The 18119-nt window shown below is 39.7% G+C and overlaps 2 protein-coding genes across 6 annotated transcripts in view; both read left to right on the plus strand.

Moving 5' to 3' along the window:
- Positions 1-508: 508 nt before the first annotated feature.
- On the plus strand, positions 509-9530 carry dnase1l1 (deoxyribonuclease I-like 1). Of its 2 annotated transcripts, none has more exons than XM_023956383.2 (9): positions 509-747; positions 3903-4061; positions 4824-4912; positions 5635-5724; positions 5801-5913; positions 6007-6119; positions 7362-7519; positions 7597-7693; positions 7803-9530. In XM_023956383.2, exons 2-9 carry the CDS (start codon positions 3912-3914, stop codon positions 7947-7949), a joined length of 957 nt encoding a protein of 318 aa, XP_023812151.1. In that variant the 5' UTR covers positions 509-747; positions 3903-3911; the 3' UTR covers positions 7950-9530. The 2 variants fall into 2 exon arrangements, with proteins under 2 accessions (XP_023812151.1, XP_023812153.1); XM_023956385.2 differs by having other exon boundaries at positions 700-868.
- Positions 9531-11014: 1484 nt separating this feature from the next.
- slc35h1 (solute carrier family 35 member H1) overlaps positions 11015-18119 on the plus strand; it is a 39422-nt gene continuing 32317 nt past the window's right edge. For 3 of the 4 annotated variants that reach the window (XM_023956380.2, XM_023956381.2, XM_023956382.2), the window contains exons 1-3: positions 11015-11155; positions 12456-12564; positions 15022-15126. In XM_023956380.2, coding sequence (XP_023812148.1) covers positions 11129-11155; positions 12456-12564; positions 15022-15126 — 241 coding nt within the window. In that variant the 5' untranslated portion in view covers positions 11015-11128. Of the gene's footprint in view, positions 11156-12455; positions 12605-15021; positions 15127-18119 lie in introns of those variants that run through there. The other variant, XM_078949593.1, reaches the window with a different exon arrangement.

Below are 18119 nucleotides of genomic sequence, written 5' to 3' on the forward strand. Positions count from 1 at the left end.
GACAAGACAAAGAACATTTATTGATTTTAAACTTTTTTAAAGAAGTGAAAAAACAAGCAGAGGTTGAGCTGAAATTTTAACTGCATGTTTGTGAATACAACTTCAGTACATGACTGGTATTGACAGAGTTTTCCAGAAAATCCTTTTGCGGTTGAAAGGAACCATCATTCCTAAAGTGACTGTTGAGCACAAAGAGGGAAGAAGGATCACATGATTTGTTTCAGGCCTCTGCTTTCTTAGTAAAAGTTTCCATTCTGTCATTCTGTTACAGGAACTTTTTTTTTAAATTTTCATTTGAATATTTTATCCTAAGTTGAATCCAGTTTTAAGATTAAATTTTAATTGAACATATTATTCAGTTTTTGTGAAAAAGCAGACTTTCAAATGCCTTAAAAGGAGTTTGAAAAGCGACCTCATGTAAGGTGGGTCTTACAATGCAGGGAACTCCTCCTTTTTTTTTTTTAGAAACAAACATCCAGTGGAACCAGGGAGGGGGGGGTGCTTGATCAGCTGCTGAGGGGAGGAAGAGGAGGGACTCAAACATGCAGGAGTTTCTGCTGTGAAAGAGGAAGGAGGAAGAGGAGTGAAGAAACCTTAGGACCTTCTTATCAGCAGCAGAAAGCGTGAAGATTAGAAGCAGCTGCAGTGCCGCTCTGGTTTCAGCTCCACCCACAGGAAGCTGTCCAGCTCAGAGTTTCCACAGAAGGACGGACTCCCTCCTACAAGCCCATATCACAGACAGCGCCGGTGAGTTCAAGTTTGTCCTTCTCTTTCTGACAGAGGAGACAAAGGAGGAGAACCCTGAAACCGGATCCTGATCTTCTGACTGAGAGCAGCAGAGAAACTGACTGCTTTCTAACAGTCACAGGTTTGACTGAGGGCCGCTTTTTTCTTCCATCCTGCAGAGCTGCATGAGTGTCTAACATTAACGGCCAACCTTACAGCTGCAGACTGAAGCTTTCCCGTTTGCTGCTTCAGTCCTGACAGCTTCATCTGTGTCATGCTGTCAAGTCAGGCATGTCGTGACGTGAAATAATGTAACAATACTTACCGCTTGTAAGAAAAGCAGACAGTGTGATGTGAGGCTGCTCTGCTGCTTTCAAACCAGCAGCATGACATCTCCAAAACAAGAACTGACAGTTTTTGCTCATAAGTGGGAAGTTCAAACTATCCAAGACTCGGTGTGCAAACCTCTTTCAAAAACCAAAAGGAAATGGTTCTTCTTGTTTTTTTAACCAAAGCCTTCAACCCAAAAACAAGAAACAATAGAAAAATAACAGCTTTTCAGTAGAGAAACACACAAACAAACACTACTGCCGAGTAACAACTTCTGACAACACACTGCAAGTCAAAGTTCACATGTTTTCATTCAGAGGTTTTTCCTTCATCAGAATTGATTTAGGTTAGTTGTGACTTGAGTAAACATCACATGACATGTTGAAGACCAAACAGGAAACAACTTTAAAACTGTGGAGAAGAAACCAACAGATCCAGTAAATCTGGAAGAAACCAACAGATCCAGTAAATCTGGAAGAAACCAACAGATCCAGTAAATCTGGAAGAAACCAACAGATCCAGAAGATCTGGAAGAAACCAACAGATCCAGTAAATCTAGAAGAAACCAACAGATCCAGAAGATCTGGAAGAAACCAACAGATCCAGTAAATCTGGAAGAAACCAACAGATCCAGAAGAAACTAACAAGGTGCAGCCATGGTAGGCGCGCCTTGCTTAGCATGGGTGCAGATGGTTTACAAAACCGGGGGGGGGGGGGGGGGGGGGGGGGGGGCATCGGTGACACAAACAGTCACATCTCAACACTGCTGAAAATGTGAAGATACAAGAAAAAATGACAATTTAAACACAGAAGCACAAACGCAGACAACAACACAGTACATGAGGCTCAATGGGTGGGGATGGGGGGGTGCCTGTGGATCAATCCAAGAGTACAGCCAAGAGGTGCATCTTCCAGACAATGCACGGGAAGGGGGGGGTGAATGGAGGGAAGGCCGAGGTCAAGAAGGCATGAGCAGCAAGTGTCATCCTTTGCATGCAGCTGTTGTTTACACTCTGTAGAAGTGAATATGTTTTGGTGGAGCCAACGGCAGCAGCCCTCAGCTCATGAAGGGAGTCTGATTAGATAAAAATTCTTCTGGGCGCCAGCAGTTGTTTGTTCTACTGGTTGAGTCCTCGACTGCTCTTGCAGATTTGATGCTGATTTTTGATCCAAAAAGTGGGCATTTAGACCAGTCTTCCCTCAATTCGGGCAGAAACGCGCTCCAAGTTGGCATCCATCTTCGGCACAAGTTCAAGGGTCGCAAGCACTTTGCTTAAGTGGGCAAGACAAGCACAGAGCTTTTGATCCACTTGTGAAAGTTTCTCTCTGTGAGTCTCTACTCCCTGAAGGATCTTCCCACACAGCTCAGACAGCTCGTCTCTCTCCGTCTTCTGCTCCCAGACTGCCCGATAAATCAGAAATCCTCCGATCCCAATAAGGAGGAATGCAATTATCAGAAATCCGAATAGATACACATAATAATAATAATAATAATGGATTAGATTTATCTGCGCTTTTCCAGACGCTCAAAGCGCTTACAGTGTGGCCATTATTCATTCACTCCTCATTCATACTTGGTGATGGTAAGCTATGGTTGTAGCCACAGCTGCCCTGGGGCAGACTGACAGAGGCGTGGCTGCCATTTCGCGCCTACGGTCCCTCTGACCATCACCGGGATCATTCATACACATTCACACACCAGTGGAGCCACACTGTAGCCACATCTACGACATCTTCCAGAGACAGCTGGGCCAGGCACACCAGCCTCTGCATGCCCCACGGATCGTTGGTGTATCCAGCCGCATGGGTTCCCTCTGGGCAGGAAGGGTCCGCTGTCCCATTCCTTAGTGTGGAGAAATCTTTGTCGATCGAATTGAGAGACCAGCTACTCAGATCCATATTCAGAGATGCAAAAGGGTGAAAAGTGCAGACAGGACAAAAGCCTTGGGAATAAACTGATGCAGGAGGAGCGAGAGGAAAAAGTGTCTGTCCTCGATGAGAGTCAAGCAGCATAACGGAACAGATTTGAGGGCAAAATAAAGAGGGCAAGCCCTTTAAATAAAGATAGCTTTTCCATTTGTCTCCATGATTTTCTGCACTGTGGCTAATATTATAATCATAGCCTTTGGAGAATAATTTTTAGAGACTTTATTTTAGAAGTTTTCTATATTTTTATGCACCATTCTACAGTTAGGAGGACCTCTAAAGCATGTTACAGACATACAGGAATTTAACCTTTTTAGCGACTAAATATCCTCTAATCTTTTTTATTTACTATTTATTTCCCTAGCTTACCCAGTAATTGTAACCCTGAAATACACCAATGAAAGGTGAAACATGTATGTTTCTTCTGTTCTACCTGTTAGTCATCCCGTATAATAGTCAAACTCAGGTTAGTATCAGGATTCAAAAGGAAAAATTTAATGCAGGGGCGGCAAAATGGGGCAGCTGCCACCCCAGCAAAAAGCATCGTCCCCCTCCTTTCCCCCCAATTTTTGAGTCAATATCAGTACCCTTATCGACAAAGGTTTAATAAATACAATTCAATTAATGGCACATCAACTTTAAAAAAAGCTTTTTTAATAGTAATAATAATAAAACACTTATTTTTGATCCTTTCATTTGTAATGGCCTTCTACTCTACTGTTCTTATTAATCACCCTTCCAACTTCCTTGCCCCCCACCTGCCCGACCATATAAAACGTCCTAGCACTGGGACTGATAAGGGGACAGGAGAGGAAAATAACTTAAAATAAACTTTTTTTCCCCCAACATAACAAAGGGAAGTCTTGCAGTAGTATAAGGTATGAACCCCGAAAAACCTCTGACTGTGTTTTTGTCTGTAGCTCAGAACCATGAGGACGTCATGTCTGCTGCTGCTCTCCTTCCTCCTGGACGTCAGAGTCGCATACGGAGCTGCAGACTTCAGAATCTGCGCCTTCAACCTTCAACACTTTGGAGAATCAAAGTCCAAGAAGTCTGACGTCATGCAAACTCTCGTGAGGGTGAGTACAAGGCCAGAACGTTTTACTTATTTTATTATTCATCTCCATCTCCTACTTTTAGTTTAAAGACCAGCAAGACTTTTGTCAGCTCTGCAGTTTTATAAAAAAGAGTTCTGTGTCTCAACAGAGACAGAAATCCTAACCCTAACACTAACCGTAACTGTAACCCTAACCCTAACCCTAACCCTAACCCTAACCCTAATCATAATCATAACCACATTCCTAATCAAAATCCTAATCCTAATCCTAATCATAACCCTCATCCTAATCCTAATCTTAACCCTAATCCTAACCCTAATCCAGCAACAATGTGCTAAGGTGTTGCCCGGAAGAATACTGAAACCAAACTTGAGTAGGAGCTGCTAAATTTTCAAACGTTTCATTGATCTTTTAAAGTTAAGGTCCTTAAAAGCACAAAGTTTTTGAATGAGAATACATTTTAAACCTTTTTTTCTAACAATAAAATCTTTCAAAAACCCTAAAAGTGAGCTAAACCCAATACAGATAGGAATCTTATTAAAAAGTTGAAGATTGGTCAAAATAGCTGAAAATAGTTGTTGAAAAGGTGCTGAAAACGTCTAAAAATTCACGCAATGTGTTTATTTTAACTATAACTAAAAGTTTTTACAAAAACAATGTTAATAAAAAACCAACATGTACAGTTTAGGCAGTGAGGGGATAAAGATGCTCATCAACTGCAGAAACTACAAAATCTATAAATGAAATCAGCTGTTGCATCAGGACTTTTTCTCTGTGCTGCAGATCATCACTCGCTGTGACGTCTGCCTCCTGCAGGAGGTCCGGGACAGCAAAGGGGGGGCTTTACCGGAGCTTCTGGAGCAGATCAGGAGGTGAACCGTCTCTGTCCATCACACCCATACACAGCCTTTTTACCCCCAGAAGTCATGAATAAAACGTTCTTCCGTTTTTTTTTTACTTTTTTGAGCTCCACTCTGAACCTTCTGGAGATTTAAGTCATGAGCCAGGAAACTGAGAAGACCCTCAGGAAAGTGGAGGCGTTCTCATAAATTAGAATGAAAGAATGTTTGAAGCAGATAAAGTCTAAAACAAACTTCACACCGTGCATAAACTTGACGTTTGTCAAAAACAAGAGGGTGAGATTAGGTGATGTTTACAGGTGTGAGTAATTGATGGATGTAAGACACCTAAAACTGAAAATGAAGAATGGAATGAACCTGTGGGAGCTTGTGGCTCACCCACTATACTCTATTTGTCAAAAATAAGATCGTTTTCAAGCTGCATTTTTTCATCTGCTCCCAATTCACAACAATTCAAATAAAGAAATACCCAGAAATGCAAGAATATGTTAAAAACACATTATTTTTCAGGAGGAGGAGGTCTTTAATGACCTGGATTGTCTCACACTGATACACAAAGGTAGATAAAGCAGGGATTCCCTTTGAGGAGGCAGAGTAATGCATTCAATGTTCTTAAAGAGTCCTGAACCATCAGAGGCTTACAGAGTGGACGACAGAGCGTGGAGCGTGTGGCGTGGCTGCAGCCTGTTGATTGTAGCTTTAACCCATCTTCTCTCTGCATCGCTTTGCTGCAGGTTTGACCCCAAACACACGTACAAGTCTGTGTCCAGCGAGAGGCTGGGCCGCTCAGACTCGTACCAGGAGCAGTATGTGTTCATCTACAGGTGAGCTCACACACCATTGAGTTGTCTTTAAGAGATGCTTCACAGAGAAACACGGAGTTCCTCCTTGTGTGCGCAGAAGCAGCACGACCACCGTCACGGACGAGTATCAGTACCCAGATGACCTTCCAGGAGACGAAGACGCGTTCTCCAGAGAGCCCTTTGTTGTGCGCTTCAAAGCTCCACAGACAGGTGAGGTGTTGTGAAACTCAGGAACCTCAGGTGAGACAGCATTTCACGCCAGGATGAGCTCCTCTCTCTGCATTTTCCTTGTTCTCGTTTCAGCTGTGAAGGAGTTCGTCCTCATTCCTCAGCACACCACTCCGACCAACACCACCAAGGAGCTGGACGCTCTGTACGACGTGCTGCAGCAAGTCAGGAAGATGTGGAAGACTGACGTAAGCACGCCTTATACTGATACCCCGCATGACAGATGGTCTCTTTAGGAACCGGAGGCATAGGACCCAATGTACAGGAGACCAACACATTGGTCCTGAAATGCAGGAAACCAGGTTTGGTGGCAGAAACGTTAACTTTGATAAACCAACTTAAACATGACAAAACCCATGGAAAAAAAAGACAAGGCTGATGACCTGACAAGAATAAAAATAAAACATGTTTTTTAAGTACACTGAAGATAATCAGTAGAAATGAAAACAGCTGAGATGATAATAAACCTGTTTTGATTGACAAGGGGACAACCCAAACAAAGCATATCCAAAAGTAGGATAAAAACTTCAAACTAAAGTTTTTCAAACTAAATTGACAAGAAATCTTAATATAAGAAATCTAAAAACTAGAAGTCCCACACAAGCATTAAACAAGGGAAAATAATCTAATAAAAATGCCAGCCCACTAGTTTTTTTCCAGTTTTAAGCCAAGGGTTTGTATTTTTTCCGTTTTTTTGTACCGACTTGTAGTTTATTTTAATCATAGTGTAATTAGTGCAAAAAAATAATTTTAGAACCAAGTGTCAACAAAATAAGAACACCATCTTAGTAAATCCTCATTAAAATCTGAAACTAGCACTTATTCTTAGAAAATAAATCTAGATTTTGTTTCCAAAATAATGACAAGGAATGCCAGTTTAACTTTATTATGATAAAAATAAAAATCCCTAAAATTGAACCAAAAATTCCAGTGCAATTTGAGTTTTCTTTAAGTCCTAAAATAATTTGGAGTCATTTTGATAATAATTTCCTTATTTCTTCAAATGAAACTAACATTTTGGACTGATTTTGAGAAAAGCTTGGAAATTTGTAGAGCAAAGAGAGGTTAAAACAACGTAAAACCTGGTGAAATATCTTGAATTTCTAAAAACAACATTTTAACCTAAAGATCTGAGAGCTTCTGCTTCTGTGGAGAATTTTGAATGTAATTTAAAACCCCATCTTTTTAGTTAAACTTTTAAATAACTAATTTAATCAACTTATTTATTTATTTATTAGGCATGTAATGGCTTTTATGGTTTACCATTTGTACATTTTTACCCTGTCAATCTTTTAATCTATGCAGTGTCTGCACAAATTTTAGCCACAGCTTTTCCTTCCTTTTTGATGCTTTATTAACCTAATTAACTTTGATCTTCTGAAAGGACTTTGATCCATGAGAAGTCGTGTGTAACGCTGAACGTGTTGCAGAATGTGATGCTCCTGGGAGACTTCAACGCCGACTGCAGTTACCTCCCCAAGAAGAACAGGAAGAACGTGCGCCTGATCACCGACACCAGCCTCTCATGGCTCATTCCTGACACCGCCGACACCACCGTGCGCTCCACCACCTCCTGCGCCTACGACAGGTGACCTGCTGTGACCCTCCATCCATCCTGTGACGAGCCTCTAAACTTCTGAGTCCTTCATGTTTTGCTGTCGACAGGATTGTTGTTCACGGAGAAACGTTTGACAGAGCGATTGTGCCGTCTTCTGCCAAAGCGTTCAACTTCCAGGAGGAATATGGACTAACAGAGAAGCAGGTAACTGTGCACGCCTGCATCCGTGCACGCGTCGTCTCCAGCCACAGACGTCTCCAGCATGTCATCCATGTACAAGTTCTGGTGGTAAAGCTGCTTGTTTGTTCTTCAGGCTCTGAACGTGAGCGATCATTACCCCGTGGAAGTTCTGCTGAGGGTCGTTCAATCAAGGTCCTACAGCGGAGCCGGTTCCTTCCTCGTCGACTGCTTCCTCCCGCTCCTTCTCCTCCATTTGATCCTTCAGCTCTTAACCTCATAGCTGAACAACAGACATGAGTTTGAGGAAAATCTGATCAAAGCCTCTGGATCCAAGCATGATGAAGATCATGAAGCATCTTCACTGAACGTGAAGGTTTGGAGAGAAGAGCTTGAGATGCTCAACGGACGACAGAAAGAATATTGGCTCTGTATAAAAGTTGTGCAGTGTAAAGATCCACAAGGTCATGCAGTTTTAAAAGTCTAGATTGATCAAATAAATTGTTTATATGATCAAGATATCCGTCTTTAGGTACAATTCTGACGGCTCGTTTTTGAAGTAAAAAGAGAGGATGTAGTGAGCTTTGATAACTATTCACAATAATATAATTTTAATGCCATAAATGTCTCTGCTTTGCCTTTAAAAAGAAATTATTGTAAAATTTTGCTTCATAAATGAACTGAAACATCTGACATTTTTATCAAACGACGAGCTGAACCTTTAGCGTGCTTACTGTGCTAAAGCTCACTGTTACAAGTTCAGAAATCTATTTTCATTTTCAGTTCAAAGTCCTGAAATTTGCCTCCTGACAGGAACTTTAGCCCGGCTCAAACGCAGCTCCAGCTCTGCCGTCTGCGTCTTACAGTTTCACTCACTCCAAGTTACAAATCCTCCCCTGACAGGATCTCAGCATTAAACATGAGTGTGTTTCTCTAATGACTGGAATCACTTATAATACAGCGAAAATCAATGAGACTGAAATTATCATGGATTTTTCTTCATAATAATTATACATTCAAATGAATGTGATAATCGGAGATAATCTCCAAGAGAAACTGATTTTCTGTAACAACTCCTTTCTGAGAGTTGGTGATTTGATGACAGTTTTGTTTCAACTCGCATAAACAGCTTTTTTCTGTGTCTCGGGTGTAACTGTTACTCACATGTCTATGGATCCTGCTCCAAGTGGAGCAGTTTCAATGTCTTGTTCATGAGTGAAGGAAGGATGGAGCGTTAGACTGTGTTGTAGTTGAGAAGGAGCCGAGTCAAAGGGCAAATCTTTTAATTCCCTGGTCAGAGTGTTCATATCCTCCTCATCTGTGGTCAGGAGCGTCAATAAAAACAAAAAAGTGAAGACAACTTAATTTTAGAGCAACTGTTGCATTTCCATGTCTAATAGAGGAGCACAGAGAAAGCTGATCGTTGATGGATCAACATTTGTAACAAAAAGACGGACTCACTTCAGTGTCTGTGCAGAAATGTGCAGCATGTTGAACAGCATCTGGACAAAATGAAGACATTCCACGCAGTGGTTTAGTGCTGAGGTTAAGGTTAACCCAAACCACACACAGGAGAACAGAAACCAAAGTGTTACCAGTGCTCAAGAGTTGGAACTCGTGCAGTTCAAACCACTTGGTGGAGCTGCAGGATGATATTTGTACCAAAGTTATTTTGAATAATGTATCATTTATCCCATAACATGCTAAGAATGTTATGTTGTTTCGTTTTCCTGCCTTATTTTACTTGCTGTGTGGAAGTGTGGAGAAAAACTTTTATAATCTATTTAATGCTGCAGAAAAACATTTCTTTGAAAAATACGTGATGTTGGATATAGAGGAAATATAAATGCATTTTTGAATTTTCTTTGATTCTTAAAGCTCATTTTGTCTTCTTCAATCTTTTTTTGTAAACTCACAAACATTATGATAAAAATGCAGCAAAGACGATACAAAAATAAAGTGGAACAAAACAGACATTAATGTCCAGAAACAGACGATATACTGTACACATATGTAACCATTTCTACAGCACTTTTCCAAATCAGGCTACTCAAAGGGCTTTACATACAAACATTATCATATTTTAAATACAAAAAGACATTAAAACAAATATTTTTTTCTAAAACCCATACAATGCCACCCCCCCCCCCCCCCACACACACACACACACACAGACCAGTGCTGATTTCTTTAAGACTGCAAGGGAAGCTCGGCTTCCCTTATAATGTCACAAAATGAATGGTCAAATATGTACTATTGGTGTACCTGGCGTACATTTCACTACTGGTTGTATTTGCTAAGTATAACTTTGTATGTGACAAATAAAAATTCTTGATTCTTGATTCTATTGTAATAACATTTAATTGACTAAAATTGCGTTAGAAAACGTTCATCTCAAAGACGAGTTCGTTCAGAATCAGTTACATATAGCAGGTCGGATGACTCGATTTCCTTCCCATACATTCCCACAGCGTCACAGTGCATTTCCCTATTGAAGCCCAGCGTCCATTGACTTCAATGGGGCTGCTTTGAACGCATTTTTTCAGCGCTTCAAAACTAGACGGTCATTGGATAAACGCTGCGATAATGTCCCGCCCACAGACGCTCAGCGTCTCTGGGGGTGAATGGGGAGTGGGCTGGCCCGGACTCCGAGCTTCTGCGTGATGATTGGAGGGTCTGCATCTCCTTTTGACTGACAGCAATTCTGTACTATAAGGAATCACTGAAGCTATTCGCGCTCAGTCCCATCCCGGATTTCTCAAGTTCAGTCGAAATAAAAACTGCTGCAACCTATTTCTTTGATATTTGCTTGTCAAAATTGCTTGATTGTTTACTTTTAAATAAATAGACAATTTCATGATGTAGGCCAAAAATGAGGTTCCCCTCTCTGACAGACCAGAGACACAGACACACATAATGGGTACCAATTTTGTGGTCATCAGTTGTGGGGACCACCCTTTCCTGAGGTACTAGAACACACATGCATCATATGAACTACTAGCTTCGGGGTCAAGACTAAAACAAACAACAACAAAAAGAACAATTTCCTTTTTGAGGGAGAAATAGTTTCAGACATGAAGGTAGCTAGATTAGAGGAGAGGATGCAGAAGATGAGGTAAGATGGAGGAAGCTGATTTGCTGAAGGCAAAAAACGAAAGGAAAAGAAGAACTTTGACTAAAGAGTCAAAGAGGTTCGTTCTATCCATACGCTTCTAGAGAATAAACGATTAAAAACAAAGTTAAAGTCTCGTCTTTAACAAATCTGGTGTGATCAGGTGAGTCTATTTGTTGAGCCTGGAGGCCTTGTTTGGAGGGACACGCCCCGCCCCTGACAGCACGCCCCGCCCCCGCCTCTCCGGTTTCCCCAGTCAGGACCCGCAGGTTGGGAGGCATTTCCTCACTTTTGGACCACTCCTGTGTTGACCCCTCGTCTGGAATGTCTCGTGCAGTTTTCTCGAGGGAATGAACCCGGGTTCACCGAACCCACAGGTAAGAGCTCACCTGTGTCTGTCAGAGGAGAGCAGAATCACGTGGTATAACTGTCTTTATTGTTGGTGGTTTTGTTCAGTTCTGGTCGTGAAGTCAAAACTGAAGTTAAAAAAAAACTTTGAATTGCTTTTTTATTGGATTATTTCCTAAAGGTTCTGTAAATTCAGCTCATTAAAAAACCATTTTAAGTGTCCCTTGTTACTTACTAGCTATATAGATTTTTACGTAATTAAAACAAATATTGTTCTGACCAAAGAAATATAATAGAATAAAAAACAAAACATAAATTTAAAACAAATATTGCTCTGACCAACAAAAACAACAACAGCTTTAAGACCAATTTTTCGTTGTTGTTTTTTTAAACGTTCATTTAACTTTAATTTTAAAGTTGTTTTTTTTCGTTAAGGAAAATTTTGAAATTAATGAAAACTGCTTTAAACGGAATGAAATAGCATTTTCCCACCTTTCCTGGTACCCAGGAACTCAATACATAACATACAGGAAAAAGTTTTTTGTTTGTTTTTGTTTTACTTTTTATTACTAAACCTCCAATAAAAACCGGATCCATCCAGAGGAAAACAGCTGTCAGCCTCCTTTGAGCTGAGCTCACAGGCAGATATGCAGCATTTGGGGGTTTTCATCAGCAGGACTTTGGGGAACAGATGCGCTACTGACTGTCAGTTTTTCCCTGGAGGGCTAATCAGTTTCAAACATTGTTCATTCACAAAGCTGTTTGCAAAAAAACAGGAAAAACACCCAGAAAGACAAAATTGTAACCGGACTGCAAAGAAAACATCCAAATATGAAGTCTTACAAAAAGGGGAGGTTTGGAAAAATACTTTTTTGATGCAAAAACAATTTTTTCAGTAATTCTCCTAAAACAGTCTTTTTGCTGTTCAAAGAAAGGATGAATCAAAAGATAAAATAATTTTTGATTGACCCCTAATTCCAACCTCATTTTTTGATTGACTTCCTTTGGAGGTAAGCTGAGTCCACTTTACCCAATATAATATTTTTTCTACAGGGATTCAGTTGCAGATTCTTTACTTTGACTGTCTTGTTTGCAAAAAAGTCATTTTTTTTAAACTCCGTTTTCAGAATGTCCTGTTCTGCATTTTCTCTCCACATGCTGTTGAAATTTTTACAATCCCAATTTTCTTTTCACTTCTACGTATCGTTTTTGTTACAGTTCAGTTTTTTATGTGCTTTTTCTTTTTCATCAGAGTTGAGTGATTGGCATTTTAAGATCCCCATAAAGTCCTCTGAAATCCCTGATGAAGTGTGTTGTTTCTGGTTTCAGGTCCTGCTCATGTCTCCTCTCAGGCTCAGCCCTGCTTCCTCCCGTTTGTGGTTGGCGCTGTGTTATCTGCTCGCTGTCCCGCTGCTGTCCTCGGGGGTCCATGGCCAGGGTAATGTTTCTGAGCTGATGGTCCCAGTTCCTGAAAATGTGTAGGTGTTCAGCCTTTAGCAGGGTCTCCGACTTCCTCCCACAGTCCAAAATGATGCTTCATAGGTTAATTGATTACTCTGAATGGTCTCTAGGTGTGCATGGGTGAGTGGTTGTGGCCCTGCGAGTGACTGGTCACCTATTTAGGGTGTACCTGCCTTCGCCCAATAGTGGTTCAGTTAGGCTCAGGCAGACCCGCGACCCCGCAAGGGATATAACAGGTTAAGAAAGCGGATGGACGGTTGGATAAAATAGAGGATTTATTCATATTCATATATACAAAACAGAGAAAAGGTAAAAACGATGTGAGAAATGTCTAAAAAACAAACAGACGAAGCTCCACTGAGCAATAAAAAGTTTCAAGGATTCATTCAGAGTTGATTCACTTGAACTCTCAGCAAGTCTGACAACAGCGTCTGATTTATTTTTAGTTTTTGCTGGGTAAATAACATGAACCATTCAAAGCAAAGAAAGTCAAAGCAAAGTAAAGCATTTTATCTTGTGTGTTAAGAAAATAATTATCAAGATTATCTGTAAGATTATCCATTATCATTTAAAAATATGTCATTCATTGTGAAAATCAATCATCCCGTTTTTTTATAGTTTTTTTTAAAGACACATGATCTGCACATATTTATGATACTTGATCCGGATTTGTACTGTAATTTATCTTTGTCATTGTATTTATTGATACTTGGGAATTGTTTAATGACCTTGAATCCGTGTTGGTAAAGTGTAAATAACGGATCAGAAGTTAAAAACCAGACATTGATCTGATCATTTAAGTATCGAAAATAAAAAAAGTAAAAGTTAAGTAAAGCAAAGCAGGGGAGGGAATATACAACTTTGCTTTCTTTAACTCCCATTCAAGCATTTTTAACGATTTAAATGTTCAATAGTTTTATTGTGTTATGAACTATATGCAAAAAAGCTAATATGTTTATTTATGATTAAATTGAATTATTTTCTATTGTATGTGAGCAAATGCATATTTTCCAAATCAAGTTTTATGACTAATGTTCATATGTTTTATTCAACCTTTAACAGATATAAACCTTAGTTGTTTGTCTTGTTTTTGAATTATTTCTGCTTTGATTGCTTAAAATAAAGAAATTACATTTCTATCAAACAGAAAACAAAGTTAATAATTTGGGAAAGCTAAAAACTTTATATACTTTATAAAGTCCACCACCTTTGAATAATAAATTCTGATTAAAAAACATCATTTTTTAAAGACTATATTTATAATAAAACTTACTTGCTGCTAATTTTGTTTATTTTATTTCAATATCTATTCGGAAAAACGATTTAAAAACAAAAAGATTCAACACTTGAGGAAAGCTGGATGGGATTGTATTAGTACCTGTGTAGAGTTAAAATCTGATTCATTTTAAAGATAATTTAAGGAAATTTCCTGGTTTTGTTTTTTACTGCATTCAGTAAACCTATAAAATATTTTGACTTCCGAATTGAAGCACATTTTGAAATGAAAGTTGGCAAAGCCTGGTCAGTTTACTGAGTTACCACTAGGAGTCAGTTAGACAGACCAATTTAATGAAGAAATAAATCATCTTATTTTACTGTTTTATAGTTTTTCATGATAAAAAAAGTCAGTATAAAAGAGGATATGACACATTTTTTAATGAATTCTTCCATTCGATGACTTCAAACCTCCTTAATTGAGTTCTGTACTGAAAATAGCAGCCTTTCCTCTTCTCTTGTTGCACAAATTGTGAATACAGCACAGATACTGTACTTGTTGCAGGACATGTTGACCCTTCCCCAAAATTTCCATCAGACCATTTTTGATCCACTAAAGACCCCCCAGGGGCCCCAGATCCACACACATGCCCCCACATTCAAGGCATTTAAGGGATCTGCTGACGGCTGGGGGTCACGAGTCCACAGACGCGGTAAAAGAAACCTTCTGTGGTTCGTTTTTTTCATGTCTGTGCTCCTCTGTCTTCCCTGCTTCCTTTGCCCCCCCCTCCCCCCTTGTCTTTCTTTCCATGTTTTACCCCACTTCATGTTACATACAAAACCCCATTGCACTGTAACTCTATGACCTCTGACCCCGAGGTCTTCGACCAGCTTCCTGCTGTGGTTTCTGCTGCACTCGAGCAGACAGGGCTCGCTTTGAGGGATGGAGAGGCAGCGGATGGATGGAGGACAGGAGGACGGAGAGATGAAAGACTCCGCTTGTTCAGAAATCCACACTGGAAATTATGCAAATAAAGTCGGGACAAAAGACTGATTTGATTTGTGGAGGAGGAAGCGATGGGGGGTGGGGTTCAGAGCGCCCCACAGAAGAACAGGAATCACATGTCTCAGCTTCAGCTTTGATCTCTTTTTATCTCGTTTTTTTGCTGACACATTTTTAGATCACCACCTGCCTCTGTCTGCTTTTGCGTCTGCGCAGGTCGTCTGAAGCTGACTGTCCTGTCTGAAGACAGGCTGCAGATGAAGTGGAAAGAGGCTGACGCTCCCGTTCAGGGCTACAAAGTCAGAGTCAGACCGATTTCAGGTGAGGCACATTCTCTCATAAATTCTTCAACTCGGTGTTACGAGTGCCAAATATCTCACAAATCCATGCCTTAAGGGCCTCCTGCTGGGTTTTTTTCAGAAACCCCGTCTTAGCTGCTGCTGATTTCCTGGATCATGTGTGTTTAGCCAAGAAGGAGCTTCAGTTGCTGTTTGGTTGCAAAACATTTAGGACACCGGTCCTTGGCCCTCGAACAATTAAAGAAGCAAGACAAATAATAAAAAAACAACAACATTACATCTTAGAAATAAAAACAAAATTCCAGAAAGCAAAAAATAAAAAGAAAACATTTTGTAAAACAAAAGTAATTTCCAGGCATCAAAATTAAGTGTTAGAAAATGAAACAAAATAAGAAACCAAAAGAGGTGTTTTGTTTTGATTTCTAAAATTTAATGTTATAAACCATCAATGTTTTTATCTTCAGAAGACAGTGGATTAATAAATGCCTATCCCAAAACCTTTTAAATTAGATTTTAACTTTGTGAAATTGATGACGTCATATTCGCTGTTTTGAAAATAAAAAAAATGTAGTGAGCGAGGTGTCTGAATTGCTTTTAAAATCCAGGGCACTAGATAGTTGTTTAGTAGTTAGGGATTAGGGTGGGAATTCAGACGCAGTGAAAATATCACAATTTTTTAAGAGTAGGACCTTCCCAGACACTAATACATCTCTCACATGAACAAAATTGTGTAAAAAAACATTTTATTTAACTATCAGAACACTAAGCACAGCAACAGTATCTCACATTGAAGTAGCTTTTACCAAAAGCGTCCTTCTTTTGATAAATGTAAAATCATCTTTGGACACCAAACAAAATATTTATCAGTACAAAAAAAGGCTTAAACATGTCCTAACCAATAAGATACTTTGTATACTTACCACTATGTATTTCCAACACAGCCTAAATGTACTTTATATAAGGTAGCAAATAAATGGCGGCTGGAATAAACAACCAATGAAACACTAAAAAACTCATAACAATCTTTCAGTTAAACTGAGTTGTGTCACTGAGCTGTAGAACAACAACCATGAAGCCAATGAGTGAACATCTACTGCCAGTTGGTTCTTGTGAGATCTTGTTGTTTTGGGACGGAACAGACCTAAAAAAGAGGCTTGGTGTGCAGCGCTGCCAAAAAGCAGTGAGGTTTAATGTTTGCTCAAAAAGAACTAATTAATCAAAATCAAATCAAAAGGGTGAAGCATTTGGGATCAATACCAGCAAATCAAAATGAAATACGGAATCAATTTTTCCCTTATACCCCTGATACTCCTGAGGATGATGGCTGATGTCCACTAGTGTGTAAAGGGAAAGGAGTTGATTGAAGTCTAGGAACTGCTAGGAGGACAATCATTTATAAGCTAAAGTTGTTGTTTACATGTTTAACGTAGTTTTAATGCAGTCCTACATATCCTGTATTTGTTGCACAAGCATCAGAAATACGGATATTTTTGGTCAAAGTTGGATAAAAAACAGAAGGCAGGGAATTAGTACGATTTCAGGATATTTTGGTCAACGTTTTAAGTCTGAGATAAAACTAGTTTTGATTATCAAGATAGAGAAGAACTTCAGAAAAAGCACCAAAAAAACTAAAAAAACTCTTCAGAGTTTATCTGTAACTCAAAACCTTTTTCATGGTTATTATATACATAAAATAAGCTGCAATTAAGCCAACTGGTTTAAGATAATAAAAATGCATGTCGCTCTTCCTAAATGCCTGAGATTCCTCTTGCTGCTGTAACTCCGCCGTTGGGCGTGTTTTTTTCTGTCATTCTGTTATCTTCTGTGATGGAGTGCAGCTAAGCCCAGGCAGGTTTATAGCTGAGGAGGAGGAGTGTTCGATGAAGAATTCAGACCCGCACAGGACTCGGTGTGCCTGAAGGAGTTGGCTCCAACATGTAGAAGATGTTCTATTGTGGTTAAAGGAGGAAAAAATGTAGTTCTGTCAGGAATTAAAGATGGGGGAGGTAGAGAAAGTATGTTTTTGTAAAGGTAAACAAAGAAAAAAGGATAAATTAATATGACTGTCATAAGAAATAATGTCCTAAATACAGTGATCACATGCTTAAAACTGAGCCAAACAACTACATATTTTCTTGAATCGAAAATGTTAAATATTTTGGCTCAAATTTGGCCTTTTTCTCCTGCAACACTTCACTTGCACATACCAACTCAGCCTGGTTTCAGATAAATGGGAGATTTTTCTTAGGTTTGGTTTTCACCATGGCGACAGTGGTCCAGAACCGTCACAGCCCACACCATTACAAATCTAAATTCTTGTTGTTTAAGGTTCCACAACAGCAAGACAAGGATGTAAATTATCTAGAGAAATAAGAAACCTTCTCATACTTTAGGAGATACTTTGAAAACTGTGGTTTGGGTAGAATTCGTAGTTGAGAGTTACAATCTGGCTTCCACAAATGCACATTTGCCCTGAAAGGTCTGTCTTGTATTCCACTTTGGTGGCAGATGTGACCACTTGCCTGAACTCCAGTGCAGATCAAACAAGCCAGCCATGGTCTTCTTGATAACAAGTGTTCGATTCACTTCCAAGTGAACTCCAGTGTGGTTCAGTATAGTGTGAATGCAAACAGACTTTCTAGTGGACTTCAGACAGGAAGTAAATCAAAGAAACTGGGGACTTAAAATTAGGTCTGTCTGATCATCTTTTGATCATTTTCGAAGCGTTCCCAATGGTCTTTTAATTATGATTATGCCATTTTAGCTGAAATTCAAAAAGCCTGTGTCGCTTTCTAAGACATAGTTTCTGCAGAGCAGAAGGAGCTCTTAAGACATTCACTTTTAAGTTGTGGGCGGGACGATTGCGGCGAAGTGAGCCAGCCTTCATTTCCCATGAACTTTTCGCTAACGTGCAACCACTCACCCTCCCCCCACAACCTAACAGAACCAGCAAAATAAAAAAATGGCAAGTAATACTGTTTTGATCCAGATTCCAGCTCAATGAGGAAAACAAGG

The sequence above is a fragment of the Oryzias latipes genome, chromosome 7 (assembly GCF_053564925.1).
Source record: "Oryzias latipes strain Hd-rR chromosome 7, Olatipes_Hd-rR_3.1".
Taxonomy (NCBI): Eukaryota; Metazoa; Chordata; class Actinopteri; order Beloniformes; family Adrianichthyidae; genus Oryzias; species Oryzias latipes.